The sequence below is a fragment of the Polyodon spathula genome, chromosome 16 (genome assembly GCF_017654505.1).
Source record: "Polyodon spathula isolate WHYD16114869_AA chromosome 16, ASM1765450v1, whole genome shotgun sequence".
NCBI classification, from domain to species: Eukaryota; Metazoa; Chordata; class Actinopteri; order Acipenseriformes; family Polyodontidae; genus Polyodon; species Polyodon spathula.
In genome coordinates, this window is record NC_054549.1 from 30,003,634 (window position 1) to 30,027,215 (window position 23,582).

Consider the following 23,582-nt stretch of genomic DNA (forward strand, 5'->3'; position numbering starts at 1 on the left):
AAACCCAGGAGAAACCAAATGTGACAAGCATGACAGACTAGTAAATTAGCTCATTGTGCCACATAACTCTCCTGTGAAACAGTTCATACTTATCAAACTCCAACACCTCCAAAAGAGAAATAATGCTTTTTAAGCAGGATTGATTACAGTGGATAGTAGCCTGCCCAAAGACAATAACATGATGCGTTGTTTTTTAAAGTTTGTGACAAGAAACAAAAACGTGTTGATACAGACCTAAAACTTCGGAAGATAGTGGTACTTCTTAATAGATCAAGGTAACTGTACCAGCAGCACTGCGGGCTGCTGAAGTGAGCAAATATACACTGGTTCACAGCTGATTATTTCCACAAATATTTTATAAGATATCTAATTTGCGCACAAACATGTAGATAACCTGTGTTTTAGGCAGGTAGGCAGAACCCAGGTAGGAGTGCGAGTGTGAAAGGGGCTTACCCAAATTTCCCACCTTCAACTTTTTTTTTTTTTTACAAAAAAAAACTTAAAAAATGCATTTACTCAAAGAAAACAACAAATGGATGCAGTTTGAGGCTACTGCACCAAGGCCATTATTACACAGGTAGGCACAGAGCAAAAGCTTGCTTTGTTTACATTGAGGAGAGCGTCTGCACTGCAGGGTAACTACTACGGAACCCTTTAACTACCAGTTAGTCACGGTGCTGTTCGTGTACTCAGGCTGTCGCATCTTTTGTTGGAAATTTTAATACACGCATCACTATACTGTACTCGAATTTAAGACGCTGGCCATTTCAGAAGAAAATTGGTTTAAAAACGTGTCTTAAGTTCAAAGGACTATGGTACATATGTAAAACAATAAATTAACTTTCTTTTTAGATTTCATTATTTTATTTCTTTTTGAAGCAAAAACAATCTGAAATAAAGAGGGTCTGACAATGTAAATCCTTTAGTCTGTACAAAAAAATTAAGTATATATCTATCATACAAACTGTACACTTTAAAACAAAAGATTCAGGGTCTCTTTTTCAAACACAAAAAAGGCAGATGAAATTAAATTGTGAAAATAGGACACTACAGTGAAAAGAAGCATTTCCGATATGTACATATATACAAATGTTACAAGGTGATATTCCTTTGCTAGAGATCAGCCACTGGAAATAACTTTCTCCTCTGTAGCACTAGAGCAAAATAAGTCTAGTTCAACCATAAATATATTGTTTTGGTGTACCTAGGCCACAGAAACAAGCATGACGGAACAGGCAAAGCTTGTTAAGGCAAAGCTGTTAAAGTACTGCTGGAAGTTCAACCTGAAATCTCATCTTCAAGAAGCATCCCACAGCAAACAGTGTGGATGCTCTCTACATCACAGGCGGAGATCAAGTTGTCACTGCCTCACTCCTCCTGTGCTGTCCAGAGACTGGAGCAGGTGGCATCAGTAGTCACTCAGCCGCCAGCGTCAGTGACGACTCACTGCAATCTAAAACAATGCATCATTTTTGGTCAGACTTATTCCAGGGATGGGGAGTCACCACAACAACAGGTTCATGGAAGCCTTGAGCACTGTGGGCTTGGCAAAGGCTCTAGACTTAGTACACAGCAGTAGGAGGTCCTGTGGATGGAAGGCAGCCGCTCTGCCATGATCTGCTATGTTGCTGGTCCCAAGCACACAAGGAGTATCAATGTCCTAAAAAGAGAAAGCTCACTCCGTATCAGTGAAGCGGGCGAACATGGCTTTGCGGACAGCATCCTTGTAGGAGTCTGCAGCAGAAACTCCATAGGAACTTCCCTTTGTCCCTAGGCCGGCACCTTTCATCCTTAACTGTGCCTGGAGGAGAAAACAGAACAATGACCCATGGCACCTGTGTATACAAGCCTATGGCTTTTAAAATTGGAACCCTTGTGGTAAACAGAAACCCAACTTCAGTTAATGTGATCAGCAGGAGAGAAATGATCTTGACAACGTACTACAGGTATGTAACAAAATAAATAGTATCTCTCATACAACCCCTGGACAGTACACTGTACAGAATACGCATTCCATAGGCACTTGTGGTAGCAACAGAATATGCAGCATTACATTTGCAGTGTTTATATGGGGTTCTTAAAGTACATTTTTTCCCCAAATATGTGAATAAAACCCAATTGGAATCTGTGGAGTAAGAAAGAAAGGAATTCTACAGGATGTGTATCATGACAATGCCAAACATAGGTCAGCCTTAATTTTAATTAGGACACCATTAAATGAAAACACTCACTATGTGTGTATTTTATATATATATATATATATATATATATATATATATATATATATATATATATATATATATATATATAAAATGAGTGTGGATGCTGAGCGCACTGGGACCCACCTCAATGGGAGCAGTAATACCCTGCTGGTTTCTCCCTAACCCTTTTCCTTCCTTCCATCCCATGGCCTGTAGCATTTTGCTGCCAATGTTGTCACTGTTTAGGCCATCTTTGGTGGGCTGTTCATAGTTCCTGCAAATAAGAGGGAGGTCTCAGCTTAAGGAGAAGCAAGAAAACTACATCATTACGAATCCAAATTCATTTATGAACAATGAGTTAATACATACACTGAAGGAGGCGCATAGAATTTCTTCTTTTTTGCTACAGGAGGCGCTGGAATTCCATACTTTTCTCTCCTTTCAGCTGCTCTGTCTCTGTACTTCGGGGGGGGGGGGGGGGGGAAAAGTAAATAAATACAAACCATAAGCTGCTATGGAAGGTCAAGGTCAAGGTAAATGCCGCCCCCGCCTCCCTACATTAAAATTACCATTTTAAAAAGAAACTGACACCAAAATAAAAATTCCACGTACCTCTGTATCTTTCACTTCAAATGCTTCCAACTCGGTATCTGTCATCCTGGACCTATTGTGAACTTCCAGGTTTTGCTGTTAAAGACATGAATGATTTAATAACGATACATAATACAGATTTGTTGATGGATACAGACTTGGATTATAATACTGCTAGTGTTTTAACCAGCGTTCATCACTGAATTTGAGTTTCATTTCATATCTTAATTCAGCACTATTGAGTGTTTCACAGTTATGGGTGATAGTATTTTAGCAAGCAAAAATGTCAACACTGTAAAAAGCTTACTGCAGTTACCTTCCTCTAAAGTACACAAGAAATGTCACTAGTGATTACCACAACCATGATCAGCTCCCAGCCAGCTGTACAACTGTAAACCTAAACAGCCCGGAATGTTGAACCCTAGTACCTTGTGAAGATCTGAGAGCTGCTGGTGTCTGACAAGAGCATCCTTATTGGGGAACTGCCGTCGGCACAGCAGACAGGCCATCTTCTTCCAGTCTGTCAGCTTGTCTGTTCCGTCCTCGCTCTTCTCTTGTTCAGTCTCCTCTGTGTCACTGTCTCCGCTGTATGCGGCCACCAGTCCACACTGAGAGTAACAGGGAATGATCATATAGTGTCTGTCTGCATTAAAATACAACCCCTGGACATGAAAATAGGTTTGGCACAGGACAACTGGTCTGCTGCACTGAAGACCTAGGCAGTTCTAATAGCACTGCTGTATCCTGTCAACATTCCCCTAAATGATTTATCAGTTGTACTGCTGCATATTTCCCATATGGAGACGATACCCATTAGGTTTCTTCTAGAGTCACTATAGGACACCCAGTGAATACCGATTTCCATTGTGTAGTGGGGCAAACATCTTTTAACCTTACCTTTGAGTTTTCTGCCTCTTCATTATTTTCCGGCTCAGATGTCAGCTGCTGCTGCTTCTCCAAGAATGCCCCCTGCTGTAGTTGAAGTAGAACATGAAGACAGTGACTGCTGCAAAGGTGACACAAAACTTCCCTATAATTCATGTACAAAAATCTTTAGCCTAGTGCCAACACTCTTTTTTTTGAATAATCAATTACCCCAGGCATTTACCTTCTTCTCAAAAAGTGCAACAAAGCCAGCATCAGCAGCAGCTGACTCTCTCTTCTCTTCATCTCTGAACTGACTCAGAGGCTGAAAACCGCTCTTGAAGTTCTCTTTCTGTTTGTTCAGGCTCTTTGCCCATCGCTCCATATCTTTCGCAATCTGGAAGGAAAACATAGAACTGTTACAAATGCCTAAAGGACCCTCAACTACATCCCTCCAGCAAAACAAATAAATGCTTATTTTGTCCATTTTTTTTTCATAACAGAACTGTACCTGTTGTGCAGTTTTGCACTTGGGCTTATCTTTCTTCTCCTTGGCCTCCTTGTTCAAAGTGGAAGTCGAGTTATTCTGCTGTGCAGATGTTGCTTCATTAGCAGGTGCAGGTGCATATGTCTGTTTCTCACTGTCCCAGTACAGGTACTGTTGTGTCTGTGAATTGTAGTAGTACTAAAAGAGAAAATAAACATCAATTTAAAACCACCACTTTACATATATATATATATATATATATATATATATATATATATATATATACACACACACACACACACACACACTACTATATATATACATATATGCTAGATCTACACAGTCACCCATAATCATCACTTAATACTACTGCATTAAAAACGCATACATGTAAAAAATACTCAGTCTGCTTTCTTAGGCAGAGAAAAACACAAAGATTATAAAAAAACCATGTATTTTTTTTATACATTAATACCTGGGTGTTGGGGTCATAGTAAAGTCCTGTCTGCGAGTCATAGTAATAGCCTGAAGCTTCATCAAACTGGTATGTGGATGTATCAGGAGCAGCTGGAAACAAAACACAACATAGCATTTACCTCACACATTAAACCAAACTGCAGAGGTTGAAGGAATTCATAGGCTGCAAGAAATAATGTCTCTCCAGATACAAGGGCAATTGGTTAGGAATGTACGGTTGCTATGGGGGGGGGGGGGGGGGTTTGCTAAGGAGAGGGCCTCTCTTCTTATCTGGGGAGTGTATGGGTTGTTGCAAGTACAGGGTGGTGGTGGGGGTTGTGTAGATAAACGGGTACATATGAAGTCTCCATTATTGGTCCAAAACACATACTTCAGAAAGAAACCTAGTATGTCTGAACATTCAATTCAACCATTAATTCTACCAAGCAACTGCCATGCGTTTTGTTTCATAATGTTACTAAATTTCTTTTAATATTTATTTGATCCAAGGTAGTAGATTTAAAATCCAAAAGCAAAATTGGAAAGTAGGATTTAAAATGTGTTTCTCTTTCTGTTCTTACCATATGCATTTTCAGTGCTAGATGTTGCTGATGCTGAAGCTGAAGCTGAAGCTGATGTTACCGTTGCTGCCTGGGAAGCCACTTCTGCCTGCTGAATAGCTGCTTGTGCCTGCTGAACAAAATTAAGGACACTATTGAATGAATACTACTATACACAAATGTCACAACACACCCTCCAAAAAAATGGAAAAAATATATCCACTGTGTGCATTTTAGTTTTGGTGCAATAAAACTTCTTACTAGATTGAAGGTCAGTCTTAGCTTGCTTAAGCATAACATGGATTAATACTTTCACTCTACAGTCTGTGGTATAGGAACTTATTCAGGTTTTAAACTTAATTCACATATTCTAGACGGGAGTTAACGTGTGACCCTGTGTAAATATAATAATTACCTGTGTAGCTTGTTGGCTCAGTATATGCGGTTGATAGACCTGTGCACTTTGAGACACAACAACTGTAGTGGCTGCAGGAACAGTCTTTGCTGGTGTAGCTACAAAATTGGAAAAGAAAGTTTTAATTAAATTTCACTTTGTGTGAGATTACAACTAGAATACCAAAGACAAACATACATTTTTTGTGTAAATGCATGGTTTGTGCTTATCGGTTATTTTATGTGACTGCTAGTCAGAGCAACATTCAAACTATTGACTTAGTTACAAAAACGTCTATATTGTGGATGACTCACGTATAGTAGAAAAATAACTTTAAGCTTTGTATTCAGTAGCCAAGATATGAAAGGGAATGGGACTTCATTTAAAATTATCAATCCCTCATGATCAATTCTAGCCTGCAAAGCTAGTACGAATCAAACTACAACAGTGTAGCATTTAGATCTAGGAAAAACAATAAAAACTGGAGCTAGTTACGCTAGACTTAGAAATCTCTCCACTAGGTTGTATTTGTTTTAGTATAACAATGTCTCAACTACATTATGCGCTGATATTATGTTTACTGGTCATGTATGATGTTGATGACACGCATTAAAAATTGAAAGTAAGTTGTAAAACACTATTGTGAGGTCACTTTTTAATATAACTACTTTCTCAACACCATGAAGGCACATTTGCACATTGAGAATAAAATAAAAAGCTTACATTTTTACACAAAAGCATTAGGATAACTGCTTTGTGTCTTACTGCTGAATTAGTATTGCTATAATGCAAAGCCATGTTGTACCTACCTCCCAGCAATGCAGACGTGTGTGCAGTATCTAAAGCTCCTGTTTGTTGGTAGTAGCACTGGTAATCCTGTCCATACAGCAAAAGATAGTACAAGTTAGAGAATTGGCATATATTTCAAAATACTGAAACATTAAATAATTTCCCCAATCTCACCTGTGAATAGTTTGCATAACTGTCCTGCAGGTAACTGTATTCCGTGGCTCCCTCTGATCCCTGTTGGGTCTAGACACAGACAATGTTCTATACATTAATAACCACAACAAATTGATCACAATATCAACCAGCCTAACCTGAAATTAATGCAGCTTTTTCCAAAATTGTCGACCCTGCATAAAGCTATGTCCAGTACCTGGCCGGCTGACCACTGTGCAGCAGCAATTGCAGTACTAGCCACTGAGAAAGCGCTAATTCGATTCCCGTCTGGAAGGAGCAAATCCCTGGTTAGAAAGAAAGCAAAAAAGAACCATGAAATCCAGCAGTTGTAATGAAACCTTAAGACTCACTATTGGGGGGTAACTTTTTCTGAAGTCATTTTCCAAAAATAAATAACCTAGGGCTGCATGTTAACAGGACTTTGTGCTACTTGCTTGGTCTCAAACTCTTAAAACAAGAGGAAAACAAACAACTTACTTCCTTGCACTTTTTGCATAATCAACGCCAATGGTCTTGCCGTCTAGTTTTAGAGGAGGCTGGAGTCCCTGCAGGATCAGAAGAAGCTGAGAGGCCTCCTAAACAAGGGACAATGAGAAATGTTTGACAAAGCTATCATGAAACTAAATATGTTCTATTTACAAGATGAGGTATTGATATACTAGAATGTATTAGAAAGAGTTTTCCCAGACATTTCAGGCCTGCTACAACTGTAACAAGGAGAAAAACAGTGATTCCCCGATGAAGCAAAACTGAATTAAACAAAAAAAACTTACCAAAGGTGAAGAGAGTTGGACGAAAGCAAAGCCCCTGTTGTGGCCAGTCTGTTTGTCTTTGATCAGACGAATGTTCCCCACTGATAAGTTGGCATAGGGAGCCAGTGCAGTCATAATGGCCTCCACTGTTGTGAGAGGGGCAATATTCCTCAGAATGATAGCTGTCAGGATAAAGAAAAAGATATTACCAACCATGTATTGGACACTAGCTTCTCCAATTCACTGGTTACAAAGTATTTTGTTTAAAACATAAATAATCCCTAGGGTTTACTTACTATCACCATAGTAATCGCCACCCTGTGGGGCCTCAGTCAATCCATTGGAGCTGCCTGACTCACAGTCTGTCAAGAAATATGCAAAAAAAAAAAAAAAAGTGTTATACATTACTCGTATTTAAATTCTTTCATTACCATTTTGAAGAATGGTGAGCGGAAGACGCAAAGCTCAATACCATATGAAACCTCAGTGCTGGAGGCGACCAACTGAATTAGAAAATGTGTGCTCAAATGTTGCCCACTTAAAAAACATCCCTTTTAGGTGGGGGGTACATTTGAACAAGCATCAAAAATGTTTCTGATTTGTTTTTGATTTTTCAATCAAAGCCTTGAAGAGTTTGAATGCAACCAACTCTGCACTTCTCCATCGTCAGGGTAGCAGATATAAACCAGTCTGTTCTTCAGGGTACAGACCGGTTTGCCAGTAGAGTGCTTTACCATGTGAGATCCAGTCTCATTGGCAACATTGGCAGTTCAGATTACTTACCCACTTTGGCAGCTCCACACCTGAAGCACTTCAGTCGCCTCCGGAAATTGTATAGGCCACACTGCAAGCAACCGTTTACATTGTTTTATTCAGAAAACTACTAATGACAACCTGAACTAACCAGCTCAGTTACAAATTGAACTAGTTGTGGCACAGGAAGTTATCGGTACTGATACCTACCGCAGAAGCCCAATTCAGATGCCATCCTGGTAAAATAAAAGGGGCCCCATCTCAAACTCCAATAATGAAAGTTACTGCTGGAGGACTAAAATTCAACTAGCAACATGTCCTGTTTTATTAAACGTACCATGTAAAAATAACACAAATCAACTTCAATGTACAGTAAAGTTAACCCACAGAAGTAAAACTCATTTCAGACAGAATTTGTAGATAGAAGGTAAACTGACTCCAGTTAACAGAACCAGATTGCTGATCCAATACAGTCAGTAGATCAGCATATCAGTTTTTTGTTTTTTTTTTGAACGCTATGAGCCATGACTTGTTACTTACATTGCTGCAGAGCCAGTCTTCAAACTTATGCCTAGGATTGCTGTAGTGCAAGGCCACGATTTTTCCCTGAATCACCAGCTGTTTCTGCAAAGATGAAAACAAACTTAATTATTTCAAATTTTCATGGTTGGAGCACGCTGGATGGGTCAGGTTTCATTTTTTTTTTTATTTAAGTCCAAGGAAAAGCACACTCCGTGGTACAAAACAGACACACAAAAAAAACTGTGCTCCCAAAGGTTTTGCATTACCAACTGTAAACATGTGCATTTGTAAGGGAAAGGAGCAGGTGTACCTGTGTGTGCACTAGGGAATTTTCTAAAGATGTTGAGGACCCGAGTGCTACTGACTTGGCCTTGGCCCATTCTCGTCTTCGGATAAAGGGGGGGAGCAGCAAAATGGGCCAAGTCTCAAAGACAGAGCGAATGTGAATGGAAACTTAGAGAACATCTCAAAGGACTCATGTACTTTGTGCAAACAGGAGCATCAAGAGAGACTGAATATGTGAATAAAAACAAAAGTAATCAAGTCTTTTCCTGTAGATGAGAAAGCCTCTCAAACTTCACAAAAGCAACTTGCTACTGTACTTACAGAAAATCATAAATAAATGGACACAAGCACTCAGCATTTCAAGTATATTAACTGACCACTGTGTTAAGTTGCAAGAGCAGATGCCAATTTTGCCAAATATTTAAAGATAGGATTACTCGGAGACAACACTTATTTTAGTTTTGCACTAAAAAGGGTTATACTAATGGATATTTAAAAGACCAAGCAAGAGGGACAGGATGCTTTTAAAATAAATATTAACAAATGATGCTTTTTAAGTGTGCAAAGGGTTTTTTTAAAAGCTTAAAACACAACTGTTTCTCAAGGAAGGTCTGCAAGTTCAGTAATAATGTGTCTGGTTGTTTGCGACATAAAATTAGGTTCAGCAAGTTGAGCAATAAGTAGTCTTGTTGATTGGAACAAAGCTGGCATGTTTATTACACTGCTCCCTTCATTTTTTGCTGTCTGACCTCTGCAAGAAAATTATGGGTGGACATAAATCTTATAAACTCCAGAAGTATTATTTATTAATTGTTTTGACTATAAATTAAAAGTTTATTCCAAAGCAGCCAAATGGCAGTACAAGACATGTTCTAATAGAGCAGTTAAATCAACTGGACACCTGGCAATGTAAAACTAATATGAACCAAAGAGGACTATTAGAATTGGATGTTTAGCAGAAACTGAAACTGTGCTGAATCTATCTATCTATGCTTTTGTACAGAAACTGAAATGGCATACTATGTTAAACCACGTGATTAACAGGACTGCGTGATGAGGTTACAAATAAAAAAAAAAAAACATGTCACATTTGTGTTTTAAATTCTATCCTTTTTATATGCAGGTCCAAATCCCGTGTGCTAGCCATTGACCAGCCTTGACAGAATTCTTATAAGCAGCAATAAAGAAACAAAACAAAATAAAAACCCTCAACATAAACAGAGAAGCACTGCTTTTCTTTAAAACCCTCTTGCTCTAATTTCAATTGGATTACTCCTCAATCGCATGAAATTCTTTTTTTTTTTTTTTCTTTCTATCTTTGGTTCTGATCCCCAAGACAAAATCTAGACTTGGCGATTGAAGCAACCTGATTGGTCTCCATCCATCTGGTAGCATCTTGCAAGTGATAAAACTCCACGAAGGCGAAACCTCGGCTTATACCTAGAGACAGCATTCAGATATAGACGGGAGTCGTGTTAGTCAGATTCCTTGGGAAAACAATTCAAGCTCTCTCCTGAGTCACAAACTGCTTCACAACCAGAACCCCAATCAGTGAAACAGTGGCTTTTTTTGGAGGGTAAAAGAAATTTCAAATTTTGCCATAGCAAGAAACCTAGATTTCCATATTCCCCACTCCCAATCCCTTCCACAAAGTTTCAATGATCTCCATGCAACTCTGCAATAGTTATTCTCAAAAGTAAAATGAACACTGGTCAGAGAAATGTATACTCACCTGTACCTTGTACCAAATTTCACCAAGCTATTTTTTTTTTTTTTTTTTAGCTAGCGAGTTTCATTTTTAAATCTCCTTGATTCTTGGCTATGGCAAATTGATAGGACTTATTGTTGAGGGAGTAAGAAAGGGAAGAGGGGGACGGACAACCTTGTAAGATGCCTTAGTTTCTCACCTGTCCTTTTTTTCATCAGTCTGACATCAGCAGGCTGGGGGCCCTCCAGTAAATCCAATGCAGCACGGATCTGAAAAAAGATTAAATTTAAAAAAGTGTATTGTTGTTAGGGTGTTTAGTACAACATTGGTTTGCAATGCAAAGCATCAAGTATGCTGCGAAGATATTCATACAGCAGGACATTAAGGGCAAGGTAAATGTTGCCTTTGTTGGGCGTGAAGATTCAGGGGCATCAAGGCAGTTCTAGGGGGCAAAAACAGCAAAACAAATCCAACCCATGGGCACCAACGTGATTTCATACTCATAAAACAACAAAAATGAAACAGAAAGCATATTATGTTGATTAAGTTTTAATTCAAACAAACACAAATCAATGTATTTTGAGTGATTTACACACTAATTGTTACAAAACTAAATTATTGTAAAACTATATTTGTAATAAAAAATCCAATTTAAAAACAACAGTATGCTGTTTTTTAGCATATACATTATCTAACCCTTTGTGAATGCACATGTTTTACTAGTTAAAAAGCAGAACTATGTAAGGTAGTGAGAATACAGTACACAAAAATAAATAAACAAATAGATGGACTTCAAGATTGTGTTCTGTTCACTATTATGTTATCTCTCCTACTTGTTTCATAAAGCAGTTTATTTTATTTTTTTTTGGTGTAAGAATTTGAGCAAAACTGTGCTCATTCTTAGCGTTGGCGTTTTGGGGTGGGACTAACAAAATTACAAAACAGCGACAATAATTAAAATGTCTATATAAAATTAGCAATTAATATTAACACCGAAGACATAAAAGGAGTTAGAATGTGTATTGTACCTTAATTATGCCCGCTCTGTCACCTGTCACAAATCAATTTATTAAATTATTATTATCGGGGCAAATTGTTGTTCACCCATTGCTTACCTGAACATTAGGTAAATCCTAGAACAATTGCTGCTGCTTTAGACAACTCTTATTCCTCCTTTCTTTTTAAACGTTTTTGAGTTGGCATAATCACACAATGACACTGCCAGTGAACATGTATGACAGAAAATTCCTAGAAGCACGGTCATATTGAGCTCAGTATTACAGAGTACATCCCTGTTTGCCTGTCATTAACCAATGATACAGTTAGTCTTTCTCATGGCTTAGTACTGGGAGGTGCACAGTAAAACGAATGGCAACAATAACACGATAGAGTATTTTTGTCGCAAGACAAGATTAGACACTGAGCAAGTTTGTGAATGGGTTGTAGACCAGATATGCTGGTGCCAAGGGATACCGGCGCCAACTTTTGGGTAAGTTTTTTTTTTTTTTTTTTTTTTTTTTTTTTGAGAGGCACTGTGGCAATTGACGCCAATTATTTCACGCCCTGACACAAGACAAGGTGACACACCACGTTCTATTTATTGCCATATCTAACTGTTTTGCTTCCGTTCAAATGCAGTTCTCCCATATATTATGACAAGCACTGGAATCTTTCTCCAACTTACATCACTTTCTACGACATCGAGTGGCAGACCCCGCAGCATGATGGTCTTGCTCTCTTTCTCTTCTCCCATTTCTCCCCTGAAGTCCTGTTCATCTCCATCCGAGTGATAACCATCCTCAGATCTGTCACTGTTCCTTCGTTTCCTTTCTCTCTATGGGTTAAAAACAGAATATTGTTACATCTGCTCAAGAACGTCTATTATACAAGATGATTGTACTGTATGTTTCACACTGCATACTGGTATTTATATTTGTATTTAGTAATTCATCACAAGAGTGCTATAGACACACTCACCTCAGGACTGTCTCTACTCCGGCGCTCCTCATATCTGTCGCTTCGTCGTTCATCGCTCCAGCGCCGCTCATACTCACGGTCTGGGTCTCTTTCTCGACGCTCCCTTGTTTCGGAGTCATCTCGACCCTGGTCTGGACCGTACCTTCCACTGCGCTCTGTGCGACTAACCCTGCCCAGGAACAGTTTTGCTTAGTTTTCACTGCCATGTTACATTTGGCCAGAGACCCTAAACTTATCCTCAGGTACTACACAAGAGCAGTTCTGGGTCTTGAGTATACAAGAAATATAAAAGGGTAGCATTTACTATGGTGATCACCAGAAGTATAATAGTTCTACACAGTTGGTATGAATACCTTACTGGTTACCCAGTCACACAATTTCCATAAAAATCACTTAATTCACAGGGAGCTACATACTTACTGTGTTCCTTTTAATTTTTTTTTATTTATTTTTTTTAATCAGTTTAGGTTATAATTCGCGATATGCAAATATAGGGTAGAATATGAACACAAAATGATTTGGTACCAGAAATCAGCTGCTACATTTATAACTTTTGCAATTTGAATACAAATTAAATCAGGCTTCATTCACACAGGATAATATTGCTAAAGCCAATAAGAAAATCGACTTGGGTTGTCACTCCTTGGAGTCACAGTCTCTTACCTTTTATCAGAACCCATGTTTCGGCAGGTATTTCAATACACCTGTTTTTTTGTTGACTACTTTTGCAAATCTGTAATTGTAAGAAACTAATTTCAATTTTACACAGAAATATTTTCCATCAAAACATGAACAAAAAAATAATAATTCTGAAACTAAACATCGGTTTAATCCATATCAATCTAATGGTAACTGGGTGTTCGTGCACCAAATTCATTTTGGATAGGAAATGAGAGGCAGTCTTGGTGGTTAAAGGCTTTGTCAACATAAGCAATGAAGCACCATCTTGAAGCCTCAGCACTGGTACCGTTGCAAAACGAATCCACAACGAATAACAATGTTCTGCCATTGCCATTAAGTATTTCGACAATGACTGCAATAATCCTACAGATTTAACCGCTGCATAGCAATAAAGACGTCTGAACACATGCTATCAAGATCTACTGGCACAGAAATGTAAATTTGGAAACAAGATGGAGACTACATAGGAGGGATGAATTCCCCATATATGCCCTACTTCCAACTCAGTCGCCACTGACTTTACTTACCGGCTGTTAAGGGAATTTTGTTGTGTTTATTTATGTTTTAGGTACTTGGGCTAATGTTTTGTATTATGATTTTCTTTTTTCGCTGTTTTTTTCTCTAGCCCTTCTCCATCCACTTCTTAACTGTAAGCAAAAATGGCTGCCGTCGATGTCTCTTTCCCACAATGCACTAGTGATGCCTCCCCACTTAGCATGATGGGAATGGTAGTGCAATTTTTTACTTCCAACCGTTTCCATTTGAGTTAATAGGGCTATTTTAATGCACTTTCATTCTCATTTTGATTCACTTGTTCATTAAATCTGACACACGAATACGCTAGTTTTACTATTATTTAATTATTTATATTCTTTGACAAGTTGCCTTCACCCCACCTTAGAAACTGTTTTACATTACCCCCACATGTGAAGATATCCAAGCTAAGCTTGTATCAATTTTGGGTTCTCAACTTTTTTGAATAACCTGACATTAGACTTTGTCCTTTTAAAATCAAATTCATGAGTACAGTATACGCTATACATGTGTGTCCCACTAACTCATACAAAATAGTTAACACCAGACTTAATTAAAACCCATGTGCATCCTTTAACAAAACATAATTTCATTATGTTTTTAATTTGTAATATATTTCAGTTAGCAGTAAACAAGTCACAAGTGAAGAAAACAAAAACATGGCTTGTAAACCAAAATAATTACAAAATACAAATTCTCCTTAACTTTATTATTTAATTTATCGAAACACAAATGGAAAATACAGTTTGTTACACATAGGAATACAATTGTTAAAACTTGATGACAGAAACAGAATATATAATCACGGCAGGAGAACGAACTTGGCACTTAACGCTGTCCCCTTGCGGTGCTGGGGATTGCTCTCTGCTACAAAGGGATGGCATTCTTGTCGCTGTGCTGCTCCAGACATCTCAGTACTTTCTACAAGCAGGAACTTACCAAATAAGTAAATTATCATTATTTATTTTTTTTTTTTTTTTTTTTTTTTTTTTTTTTTTAGTATGGCCCTGCCTGTAGATTTATTGGCTACATGGCAGAACATGAAGCACACTTCTATTTTGGAAAGACCTGTTAATCATTTCTTTCAAGCAAATACACATTTAAAATTCACAGGCATAATTTCAAATAAATGGGAGAAAGAAAAGTGATGTCCGATTGCCGTTCTGTACAGTTGTGGTTGTTGTCACCCCATCCGGTATCTCGATGGGGTCTAAGTCAAAGTCTCACCCTTTGTTACCTATACACAAAGAAAAGGAAACAGAGCTATGACTCAGTACTCTAATGATATATTTCATCTTTTTGTGCAGGGAATAGAAAAATGTGAGAACTTAAGCTTTTAAAGTTCTTATATTCATTATAACAGGTGATTAAATAGAAACCTGAACATTAATTCTGCCCAGGCAGAATCATTTTCATCTAATTTGTGACTAATCAATTCATGCAAGGCATTAATCAATCAAGTAATCATTTCCTAATAAAGTTTATTAGCAAGTACTTTAATGGCACAGTAGAATTTAAGTGTTGTCACGAGAAGAAGTATTGCATTTCTCTATAACATGTTTCTGACCCACCTGTAATTGTCACCAGGGATTATTATGTTTATTTTGAGGTGGTCAAGCCACAACCATGAGACAATGCTGTCCCAAATTCTTACCCGTGCCTCAATATACTCGATTCTCCTCTCCAATGCTGTCAGCTTCTCATTCAGAGTGGCTAACCGGGACCGGCAGGACATGTCTGAGAACCAAAATACTTTTAATCAATATATGTGAAAAACATTTACTTTACGGCAGAGTTGGTTTTGAGTTCTGATGGCTTCAGCCCAGTAATAAGATAAAATGACAAATCTAGAAACCCCCATCAATGTGGACAGAAAAAGGTCAAAAACAACGAACTACTCGAACCTAAAGTGTATCCTTGCCCAGCTCTCTCTCGCTCGCTCTCTCTCTCTCTCTTTCTCTCTCCAACTATCAGAATTTCTTGGCAGACAGTAGTATTATTGTTGTAAAGCACTAACTGATACAAGTGAGTTTCCAGCAGTCTAGGTAATGAATACACATTTTGATGCCAGTACCACTGGTATATGATCCTTATTAAAAAGTACAGTGTACTTTAATAAAATCTCTTATCTTTAACCAAATATATACCATAAATGTACAAAAATATTGTCATAACCGGCAGAAATACTGAAGTTTTGTACTGGTCGGTCTTTTTTCTCCCAAGAAACTGGGGAAGCTCACCCTGGTAAAGGGTTAGGTGCAAATCAGACTTAATCTCTGGGGTATTGAATAATATATTATCAGCAATTACCGTGATTTGACAGCAGCCTTCCACTGAATAGTAAACAGGAAGTGTTTTGTGATGGCAGGCCCAATGGATAAGCCTTTCATATTTTAATTTTAGCAGAGAGGAGTACAAGACAACTTTTTCTCTGTTGTTGCAGCTTTATTTTTTGTTTTACAAAATAATTACAAAAAAATATATTTCACACCAATGCAGTAAGATTGGGAAATGTAAACACAGAAGGACAGTGTACTACATTACATAGAGTATACTGTATTGGTGAAGATGCGCGGGTGCCATGGCTTCCAGTTAATATCCACCATCAAGCACGTTTTTTTTTTTATTTGCTTTACAGTAACGTCATCATTATAATGATATCATGAACCCTTGTTTCGTGTGTTCTTATTACCGACAATACTGCACTGAATACAGCGACGTGTTGTCGTTTTAATTTAAGGAGAGGTTGGATGCGGCCTCACTTGCACCGGGATACTTGTTTTCCTCTTTTAAAAGCTTTACCCAACTCAGTTTTTATTTCAGTTAGAATTCGCTTACCGAAAGAGTTGAGGAAATCAGCTATCTTCTTGATACTGCTTGTTATCACCTCAATATATTCACGGTTTGCCCAGTCCTGATGGATCTCTCTTTGAACAGGGTCCTCCTGGCCGGCCATTTTCTTGCGGGTTATAAATTAGACACAGCGCCGACTATCGGCAACAATCCAGGATTACAGTCTATCGCTTCAGTTAGTCTGGTACTGTATTTCAAAAGTCGCCTTCTCTTTAAGCACAATAAACGATTAAACAACGTGGATACTCAGTTGTCACCTCACCACAGAGTGCTGTGGTGCTGAAGTTTAGTTTTTTAGTTTTGTTACACATGTGTCAACAGCCTTCTTCTAATGGCCCAATGACAGCATACTGGGGGGAAAAAAGCAAGGTCATGTCATAGTTTAAGAAGGGTGGGTGCACATTAATGGTTTGGTGCAGCCTTTTTCGGTCACTCAGTTTATGATAAGCACCATTAGTGCTGTGTATTCCTGTTCAAGATACACTTTGCGGTGATGCAGATACAACACGTGGTGGTGCTTTCGAGACTTCACTTTCTTTCAGTCATGCTTGTGACTGAAATTAGAAATAAACATCAACTGGTCAAGATCGAATGTCTGAACATCACGACTGAACTTTTTAAATAACAATGTTTAACGTATTTACCTATATTTTATGTTCCTTTTTTTATTTTATTTTTTATTTACAACAAATATTACAATATGTTGTAAAAATGAAATAAAATAGAGCGTTGCATGCAAACATCAACTGTTGATTTAAGATTCCATGACAGCTTAAATGTTACAAGTGGTACTGCAAGCCATCTATAAATATAGGTAAAGATTGTCTCTTGAATTCGGAGGCGTCGGCCTAAGCTATTAATTAACAACAGCTGCATGTGGTCGAACTCGTGGTAATTTTTTTTAAAAGCATTTTCAATGCGTGGTTGTAAATGCATTACAATGTGGCATCATAGCTAAAGTGCAGCGAGCTACATCTTATTTAAATAACGAGCCCTATATGGAGGATATTTTATGCCAAATTAAAAATAAATGAATAAACATCGAAATAAACAAATGTTTATATATGTATTTATTTATTTATGTATTTAGTTTTAATTTTGGCATATTCTCGATAGCCCTGTAATAAAAAGACCGACCATTCAAAACTGTAACAATAAAAGTTAACTACACTGCTCTATTATATTTGTATTGGATATACTTTGTAATGTTTTTTTTTTTTTTTTTTTTTAAAGCAAGACGCGTTACATCTGTTAAACGACGAGAATGGGGTATTAGGCAATTTGAAACAGAACATTTGGAGGTTTGTAGTGTAAGCATTACGAAGTAGTTTTTATTAATTAATCACATTTCCTGCTTCTTCTCTGCCCACCAAGAATAGGGAAGTAAAATCTCATCTTTCTCATGTTACACTGTAAACAGTTTTTTTGTTATTTGAGTATAGTGAAGAGTTGAGCCTATATCCCTTAAGTTCATGTTTATTTATTTTTTTTTTTTTTTAAGCGTAGCTGATATAAAATGTATTTCCCTGGCATATTTTTTTAACGCCCATGTTCATTCTTCAACCGTAATTTTAGTCTTCAACTATTAGGAGTTTCGTCATAGTGCCGTAATTAATAATGTGTAACATGTTCTATAAATATCCCTGTATGATGGACGCATGGCTGTTTTGTTTTTTCCGATGGTGCGTTGCAATGGAAGTGTTTGTATGAATTTGGGCCGTTGCCTTCTTGTCAGCTCTCGTAAACGGTTACAATCACAAAGGGACATATAGTAGACGTGTCTGTACATGTGTTTTACTACATTTGTTTGCAAAGTGATAATGCAGGGTGCCTAGTTGTGTTGCAAAAATGTGTCATAGTTAATTACTTGTGCAACAAAAATGGCGAGACAGAATTACGTTTAGTGATTTAGTGTTCTTGGAATGGATAAAGTGACCATACAGCTCCGTGTTCAGCTGGACAGCTTGGCACAGATTCGGTTTTTCAAATCCAACCTCCAGTTTTCCCCTCCTCGCCTCCAATTTGCTTGCGTAATAACGGGCTGGGCTGGAAGACAATAATAGGTTGGCTCGTACTAGTACAAAAGGGACTGTCAGAAAATTACAGCAACATGAGTTTGAAAATGGCTGGAGGGATGAAGAAGTTCTACGATTTCTCTGCTAAGATCCTGAACACCGGAGAAACGCTGAATTTCTCCAAGTTCAAAGGCAAAGTGGTGCTGATAGAGAACGTGGCGTCGCTCTGAGGCACAACCACCAGGGATTACACCCAGATGAACGAGCTCCAGGAGCGCTACGGCGACCAGGGACTTGTTGTGCTCGGGGTGCCCTGTAACCAGTTCGGATACCAGGTATACTTACTAAGCTTTCTGCCGGAGATATCGACGAGTCATATTGTGCATTTGTGCATTTAACTAACTAGCTTTTGTTCATATTCTATGAACTACGTTTATTTAATGCTATTTAAATTAGGTTATGTATTGCTACGGAAATTGAGCGCTTTCTAAAATAAAAGGTCACTGCATTAAAGCTTTGTGAATAGGGTCAGTTATCATAATAAAATCCCCTGGAATTATGAGAGATTCGTCATAATGAGAAGTGAAATTCGTCTCGACTAACGAACAGATGGTATGGCTGTGTCCGACGTGTGCAGGTTACTGCTTGTTAACTCTGCAGGGTGGCAATGTGAACAATACACCTTATTGTTTCTCAGAAATCAATTCAGGTCATGCTTTGTGCTGTAGAAGGAAACTGGCAGTTTCTGTGGTTTTTTTTTTTTTTTTTTTTGTGCTTTTCTCCATTTTCTTCTGGTAGCTTCCTTTGCTCTCAGGGGCTGGTTGGACATGGTTGCTATAAACAGTTTTGTTTTCTGATTTGACAGGAGAATTGTAACGGTGAAGAGATTCTCCACTGTCTAAAGTATGTCCGTCCGGGGAATGGGTTTGTGCCCAATTTCACCCTGCTTCAGAAAGTTGATGTGAACGGGAAGGACGCAGACCCCATGTTCAATTTCCTGAAGGAGAACCTGCCCCACCCCAGCGATGACCCTATGTCCCTGATGACAGACCCCAAGTTTATTGTGTGGAGCCCTGTCTGCAGGAATGACATATCCTGGAATTTCGAGAAGTTCCTCATTGGCCCTGACGGGGTGCCCTTCAAGCGCTACAGCAGAAGGTTCCTCACCATTGATATCGAAGGTGATATCAAGAACTTGCTGAAGCTAGTGAAATAGACCGCCTGTATGTGACACAGAGACATAAGCATGTCTGGAGCATGTCTATAGCTGTTGTAAACATTAATGCTAGAAATTAACACTCATTTATCTATTCCAGACTCCCATGCTGTTTTGTGGGTTGAGAGGATTTGCTGAAATTAGTAGGTTATTTTCTGTTTATCACAACTGCATATACCAAGACCAAATGTATTACAATAGTCTGAGTTTGTTTCTTAGACACTCATGACTCTGTGAGGAGGCATATGAAGCTTGTAGAAGTCTGTGTTAAATCTGCAGTGCTTTAAAAAAAAAAAACTGTCTGTGCTTTCTTGTGCTGGGTGCTGCTGTATTTAGACATTTACTGTATGAAGGTACCCTTCAAAACATATTGGGAGAAGTGTGTCTGATGTAAATGTAAAAGTCTGAAATTTGCATTAGTACTTGGCCCCTGTAAAGCATGGTTCAGTCTGAAGTTTTATAATGTCAAAAAATAAAGTATTCTTACTTGATGACTTGTTTGGTTATTTTTTGATAACATGCAAGTTAATTATTAGCTTTCAATTATTTGGTAGGGGAAGTGAAACAATGGTTGGCCAGAATGCTTGGGTAAATATAGTAAGGCAGTTACATACCTTATCTGCATATAGCAGTTAAGTGTGTTGAAATGATTGCAACATACACATATCTTCTGTTCTAAAATATTGTCAGTGGGGAGGGGAAAGCTCAGGTCTTTAATTGAATGGATCCAGAATAGAAAATTATTAACAAACTGCGCAGTATTACACAACTTTCTCAAGCTATAATGATGCAATTATTGACCCTTATGGGCCTAGTTGAATTACCCAATATAAATGTGTTTGTGTCAAGGTTTGTGCTGTTCGCATTTATTGGCCTTGTCACAACTTCAAGGATAAGACAATGCCTTATTTAGGGTGACTTGGCAGTTTAAGTATTTTCTTCACCATGGTTCAATATTTGAATTATGGTTTTAAGTAATCCAAAACTATTGCAAATATTTTATCTGGCTGTTTTCTGAATCTGAATGCCTCATATCATAATCAACAAAAAATTAAATGAAATGCAGTCTGGGGGAAAAAAAAAAAAGACAACACAAAACTAGCAAGACAAACATTTACAAAGAAGACTGTACAAACACCATGATTGTATAACATATGGATACTTGCCCTTAACCAAAACTAGATGAAAAAAGGCATATTTATTATATATTAATTTGCCTTCAGACTTGACATTTTCTACAAAATGCTGAAACATAGATTTTACATACTTTGATAAAAAAAAAAAAGTTCTCAAAGCAAACCGTGTAAATACATGTTACTTTATTGTTAATGAGAAACCAAAGGAATACAATAGCTTGAATTTATTACACAAATAAATAATATATTAACCAATTGTCACAGATATCATGACATTAATAAATTAGCAGCATACAACCCTGGCAAAGATTAAAAAAAAGACCTTACAGTGTACAGGATAAAATGTCAAGGTGAGGGGTATATGTTACTGTGCTGACATACATTGTAGAAACAATGCTTATCTACCACAACTCTCATGCTTTTAATGAAGCTAATTAAATTAACTTTTTTTTTTGTATTAGCTCATGAACTTTCTAAACCTCTGTTTTATTATTAAAGTATTTTCATGAATGGCAAAAAAGAAAAAGGTAGGACCGTCTTTGCTTAAAATTGGCCTTGCTTTCCAAATCGATAGGTTTCTCTCTTTCAATTGTAGAAGTTCTGTGCTTGTGGGCACAACAATATGTGATTACTATGAGAAGTTGCTGTAATACACAGATAAATCATACTCCTGCTCCATATCCAATACAGCCTCAATCATATTGTTGTCTTCAGATATTCTTGGAGTTAGGTTGATTACATTATCTTCCAGCATCTGTGAAAGGCTGTTCCCTTGTTGGCTGGCATTATTACACACCCGGTTTAACTCATTCTCAAACTCCAGCTTCCCCACAAGATCCTCCAATGTCTGTATACCAGAACTTTCTGTTGGAAAAAACAAAAAAACAACAAAATAACATAATCAGCAAATTGCACATACATGTTCCTAAAACTCATGATTCAGCTTTTAATAAGTATGTAATATGTTGTGTGTAAGGGGATCATTTAACTCCACTAGCATTTAACTGAAGCAGTGGAAATTATTATAATGCAATCTAAACTACTGTGCTCTCTTTTATAAGTGTCAGACTATAGATCAGAAATAGTTAATGGCAAGGCCATAATACTATTCCACTTTCACTGACATAAAGAGGAAACATTGTCATGCAAATTATACTTGTATAATTATACATGTATCTACCTATGTCAACACTAGTACCCTCAAACACGTACTGGACACAGTTTTATAACAGCTACAAATACAATCACGCAAAAAAAAATGATTAACTTCCAACTTGTCTATATATATATATATATATATATATATATATATTACCTGGTGAAGTAAGGAAACCAACCACAGTCAAAAGTGCTGAAAACAAACTTGGATTTCTTAAGATACAGAAACAAAAATATGTTCAGGTAAACAGAACATAGGTTTTCAGGTCTCAAAATTGGGCTCACCTAATTTTATTTTGACAATGTTCATGTCTGTATATTTGTAAGGATTGTACATAACACATGCTATTTTTTGTTTACCTATAATCTGTAGCAGATCCGGAGTTAAAGCTTCCTTGATGTTGTCTGAAGATGGACAGTCCACCTTGCAATGGCTGGAAGTTTCTTGCCTGATAATGTAGACAGCTTATTTGAGTAAAAATACATTTCACCAAAATACACCTGTTTGCTGAAACCTGTGTATGAAACTAAGACATAGTGGTTATTTTGGAAAAGTAAACCCACAATGCAGATACTGCTATATTCAGGAGAACCAAAAATAAGTAAGAAATGTGCAGCAATAGAGAACTGCCAATTTCCCCATTGTTCCCATGTAAATATAAAAAGAGACTAGTTGACACATGTTTCACCAAAGTGTCTTTTTTACATTGAAATAGATACATTGTTAAAACACTGTAAAACACTTATTTCAGAGTTTATTATTGATTTTTTAAAAATTAACAGATGAGTGTCAAATTAAAGCCAAACATATTTACAGATCTTGTATACATAACAAACAGATCAAGAATAAAACTAAATTGGTATAGCCCTGACATTCATTTTCAGATCTTAAATACTTTTGGCCAACGCAGGAATCTGGAGCATTTGTTGGGTACCTTGTGGGTAAAGCCTCTTTGTATAAGATGGGCCAGCTGTGGGAATGGGAGGTGTTTCTATGCAGGTCCATAGGGATTGCAGTAGGGAGGTACATCGTGGTCCCTGGAGAACAGACAGGGAGCGGTCTTCGCTGGAGCTCAGCCCTTGTTTCTAGATATGCAGGAGACTCTGATTCTTTGAATTCGCTGTGGGGGTATAAAGGGTAGGGTGGATGTTTGATGCTGGGGGGTGTTATGGTGACATCCTCTAATGCACGGTCTAATGCTGCAACTAGCCCCTGTCTGCACTGCTTCAGCTTCTCAGACATCTGAAAATATTTAAGAGGTTGTTATATTTTTAGCAAGATCGTCTTTATGCCATGATTGACTATAAAGACCCTCTTTTGTTTTTTTTAAAAACAGTAAAACTCAACATAAAGACTACTTTTTTGTATGCATAGGGCATCATGTAAAGCAAATAAGGAAGCTAATATATCCAGTATTATTTCAATATAAACATACACACCTGCAACATGAATAGATGTTTTTTTTTATTATTATT

At 37.6% G+C, this 23,582-nt stretch overlaps 4 protein-coding genes across 6 annotated transcripts; 1 reads left to right on the forward strand and 3 right to left on the reverse strand.

The window, feature by feature from the left end:
• Positions 1–845: 845 nt before the first annotated feature.
• LOC121328350 (RNA-binding protein 5-like) lies at positions 846–14,342 on the reverse strand. 3 transcript variants are annotated; one of them, XM_041272966.1, is made up of 25 exons: positions 13,722–14,342; positions 13,177–13,246; positions 12,514–12,682; positions 12,221–12,370; positions 10,736–10,805; positions 10,195–10,268; positions 8,562–8,645; positions 8,052–8,112; positions 7,565–7,630; positions 7,290–7,450; positions 6,994–7,091; positions 6,713–6,800; positions 6,517–6,585; positions 6,363–6,429; positions 5,575–5,672; positions 5,181–5,289; positions 4,619–4,710; positions 4,168–4,341; positions 3,901–4,053; positions 3,690–3,764; positions 3,221–3,400; positions 2,812–2,888; positions 2,571–2,666; positions 2,346–2,475; positions 846–1,801 (listed from the first exon to the last, which is right to left on the reverse strand). In XM_041272966.1, the coding sequence occupies exons 2-25, from the start codon at positions 13,191–13,193 to the stop codon at positions 1,676–1,678; spliced, it is 2,484 nt and encodes an 827-aa protein (XP_041128900.1). In that variant the 5' UTR covers positions 13,194–13,246; positions 13,722–14,342; the 3' UTR covers positions 846–1,675. The 3 variants fall into 3 exon arrangements, with proteins under 3 accessions (XP_041128900.1, XP_041128901.1, XP_041128899.1); XM_041272967.1 differs by having other exon boundaries at positions 846–1,453; positions 5,181–5,292; XM_041272965.1 differs by having other exon boundaries at positions 5,181–5,292.
• An 86-nt stretch (positions 14,343–14,428) lies between these two features.
• On the reverse strand, positions 14,429–16,715 carry LOC121328351 (probable protein BRICK1). The gene is made up of 3 exons (XM_041272968.1): positions 16,567–16,715; positions 15,383–15,465; positions 14,429–14,965 (listed from the first exon to the last, which is right to left on the reverse strand). The coding sequence occupies exons 1-3, from the start codon at positions 16,682–16,684 to the stop codon at positions 14,939–14,941; spliced, it is 228 nt and encodes a 75-aa protein (XP_041128902.1). The 5' UTR covers positions 16,685–16,715; the 3' UTR covers positions 14,429–14,938.
• Positions 16,716–18,667: 1,952 nt separating this feature from the next.
• On the forward strand, positions 18,668–20,303 carry gpx1a (glutathione peroxidase 1a). Its single transcript, XM_041273983.1, has 2 exons — positions 18,668–18,931; positions 19,462–20,303. The coding sequence occupies exons 1-2, from the start codon at positions 18,692–18,694 to the stop codon at positions 19,810–19,812; spliced, it is 591 nt and encodes a 196-aa protein (XP_041129917.1). The 5' UTR covers positions 18,668–18,691; the 3' UTR covers positions 19,813–20,303.
• Positions 20,304–21,579: 1,276 nt separating this feature from the next.
• LOC121329001 (uncharacterized protein C3orf62-like) lies at positions 21,580–23,349 on the reverse strand. The gene is made up of 3 exons (XM_041274163.1): positions 23,042–23,349; positions 22,467–22,555; positions 21,580–21,812 (listed from the first exon to the last, which is right to left on the reverse strand). Exons 1-3 carry the CDS (start codon positions 23,347–23,349, stop codon positions 21,580–21,582), a joined length of 630 nt encoding a protein of 209 aa, XP_041130097.1.
• Positions 23,350–23,582: the final 233 nt, after the last annotated feature.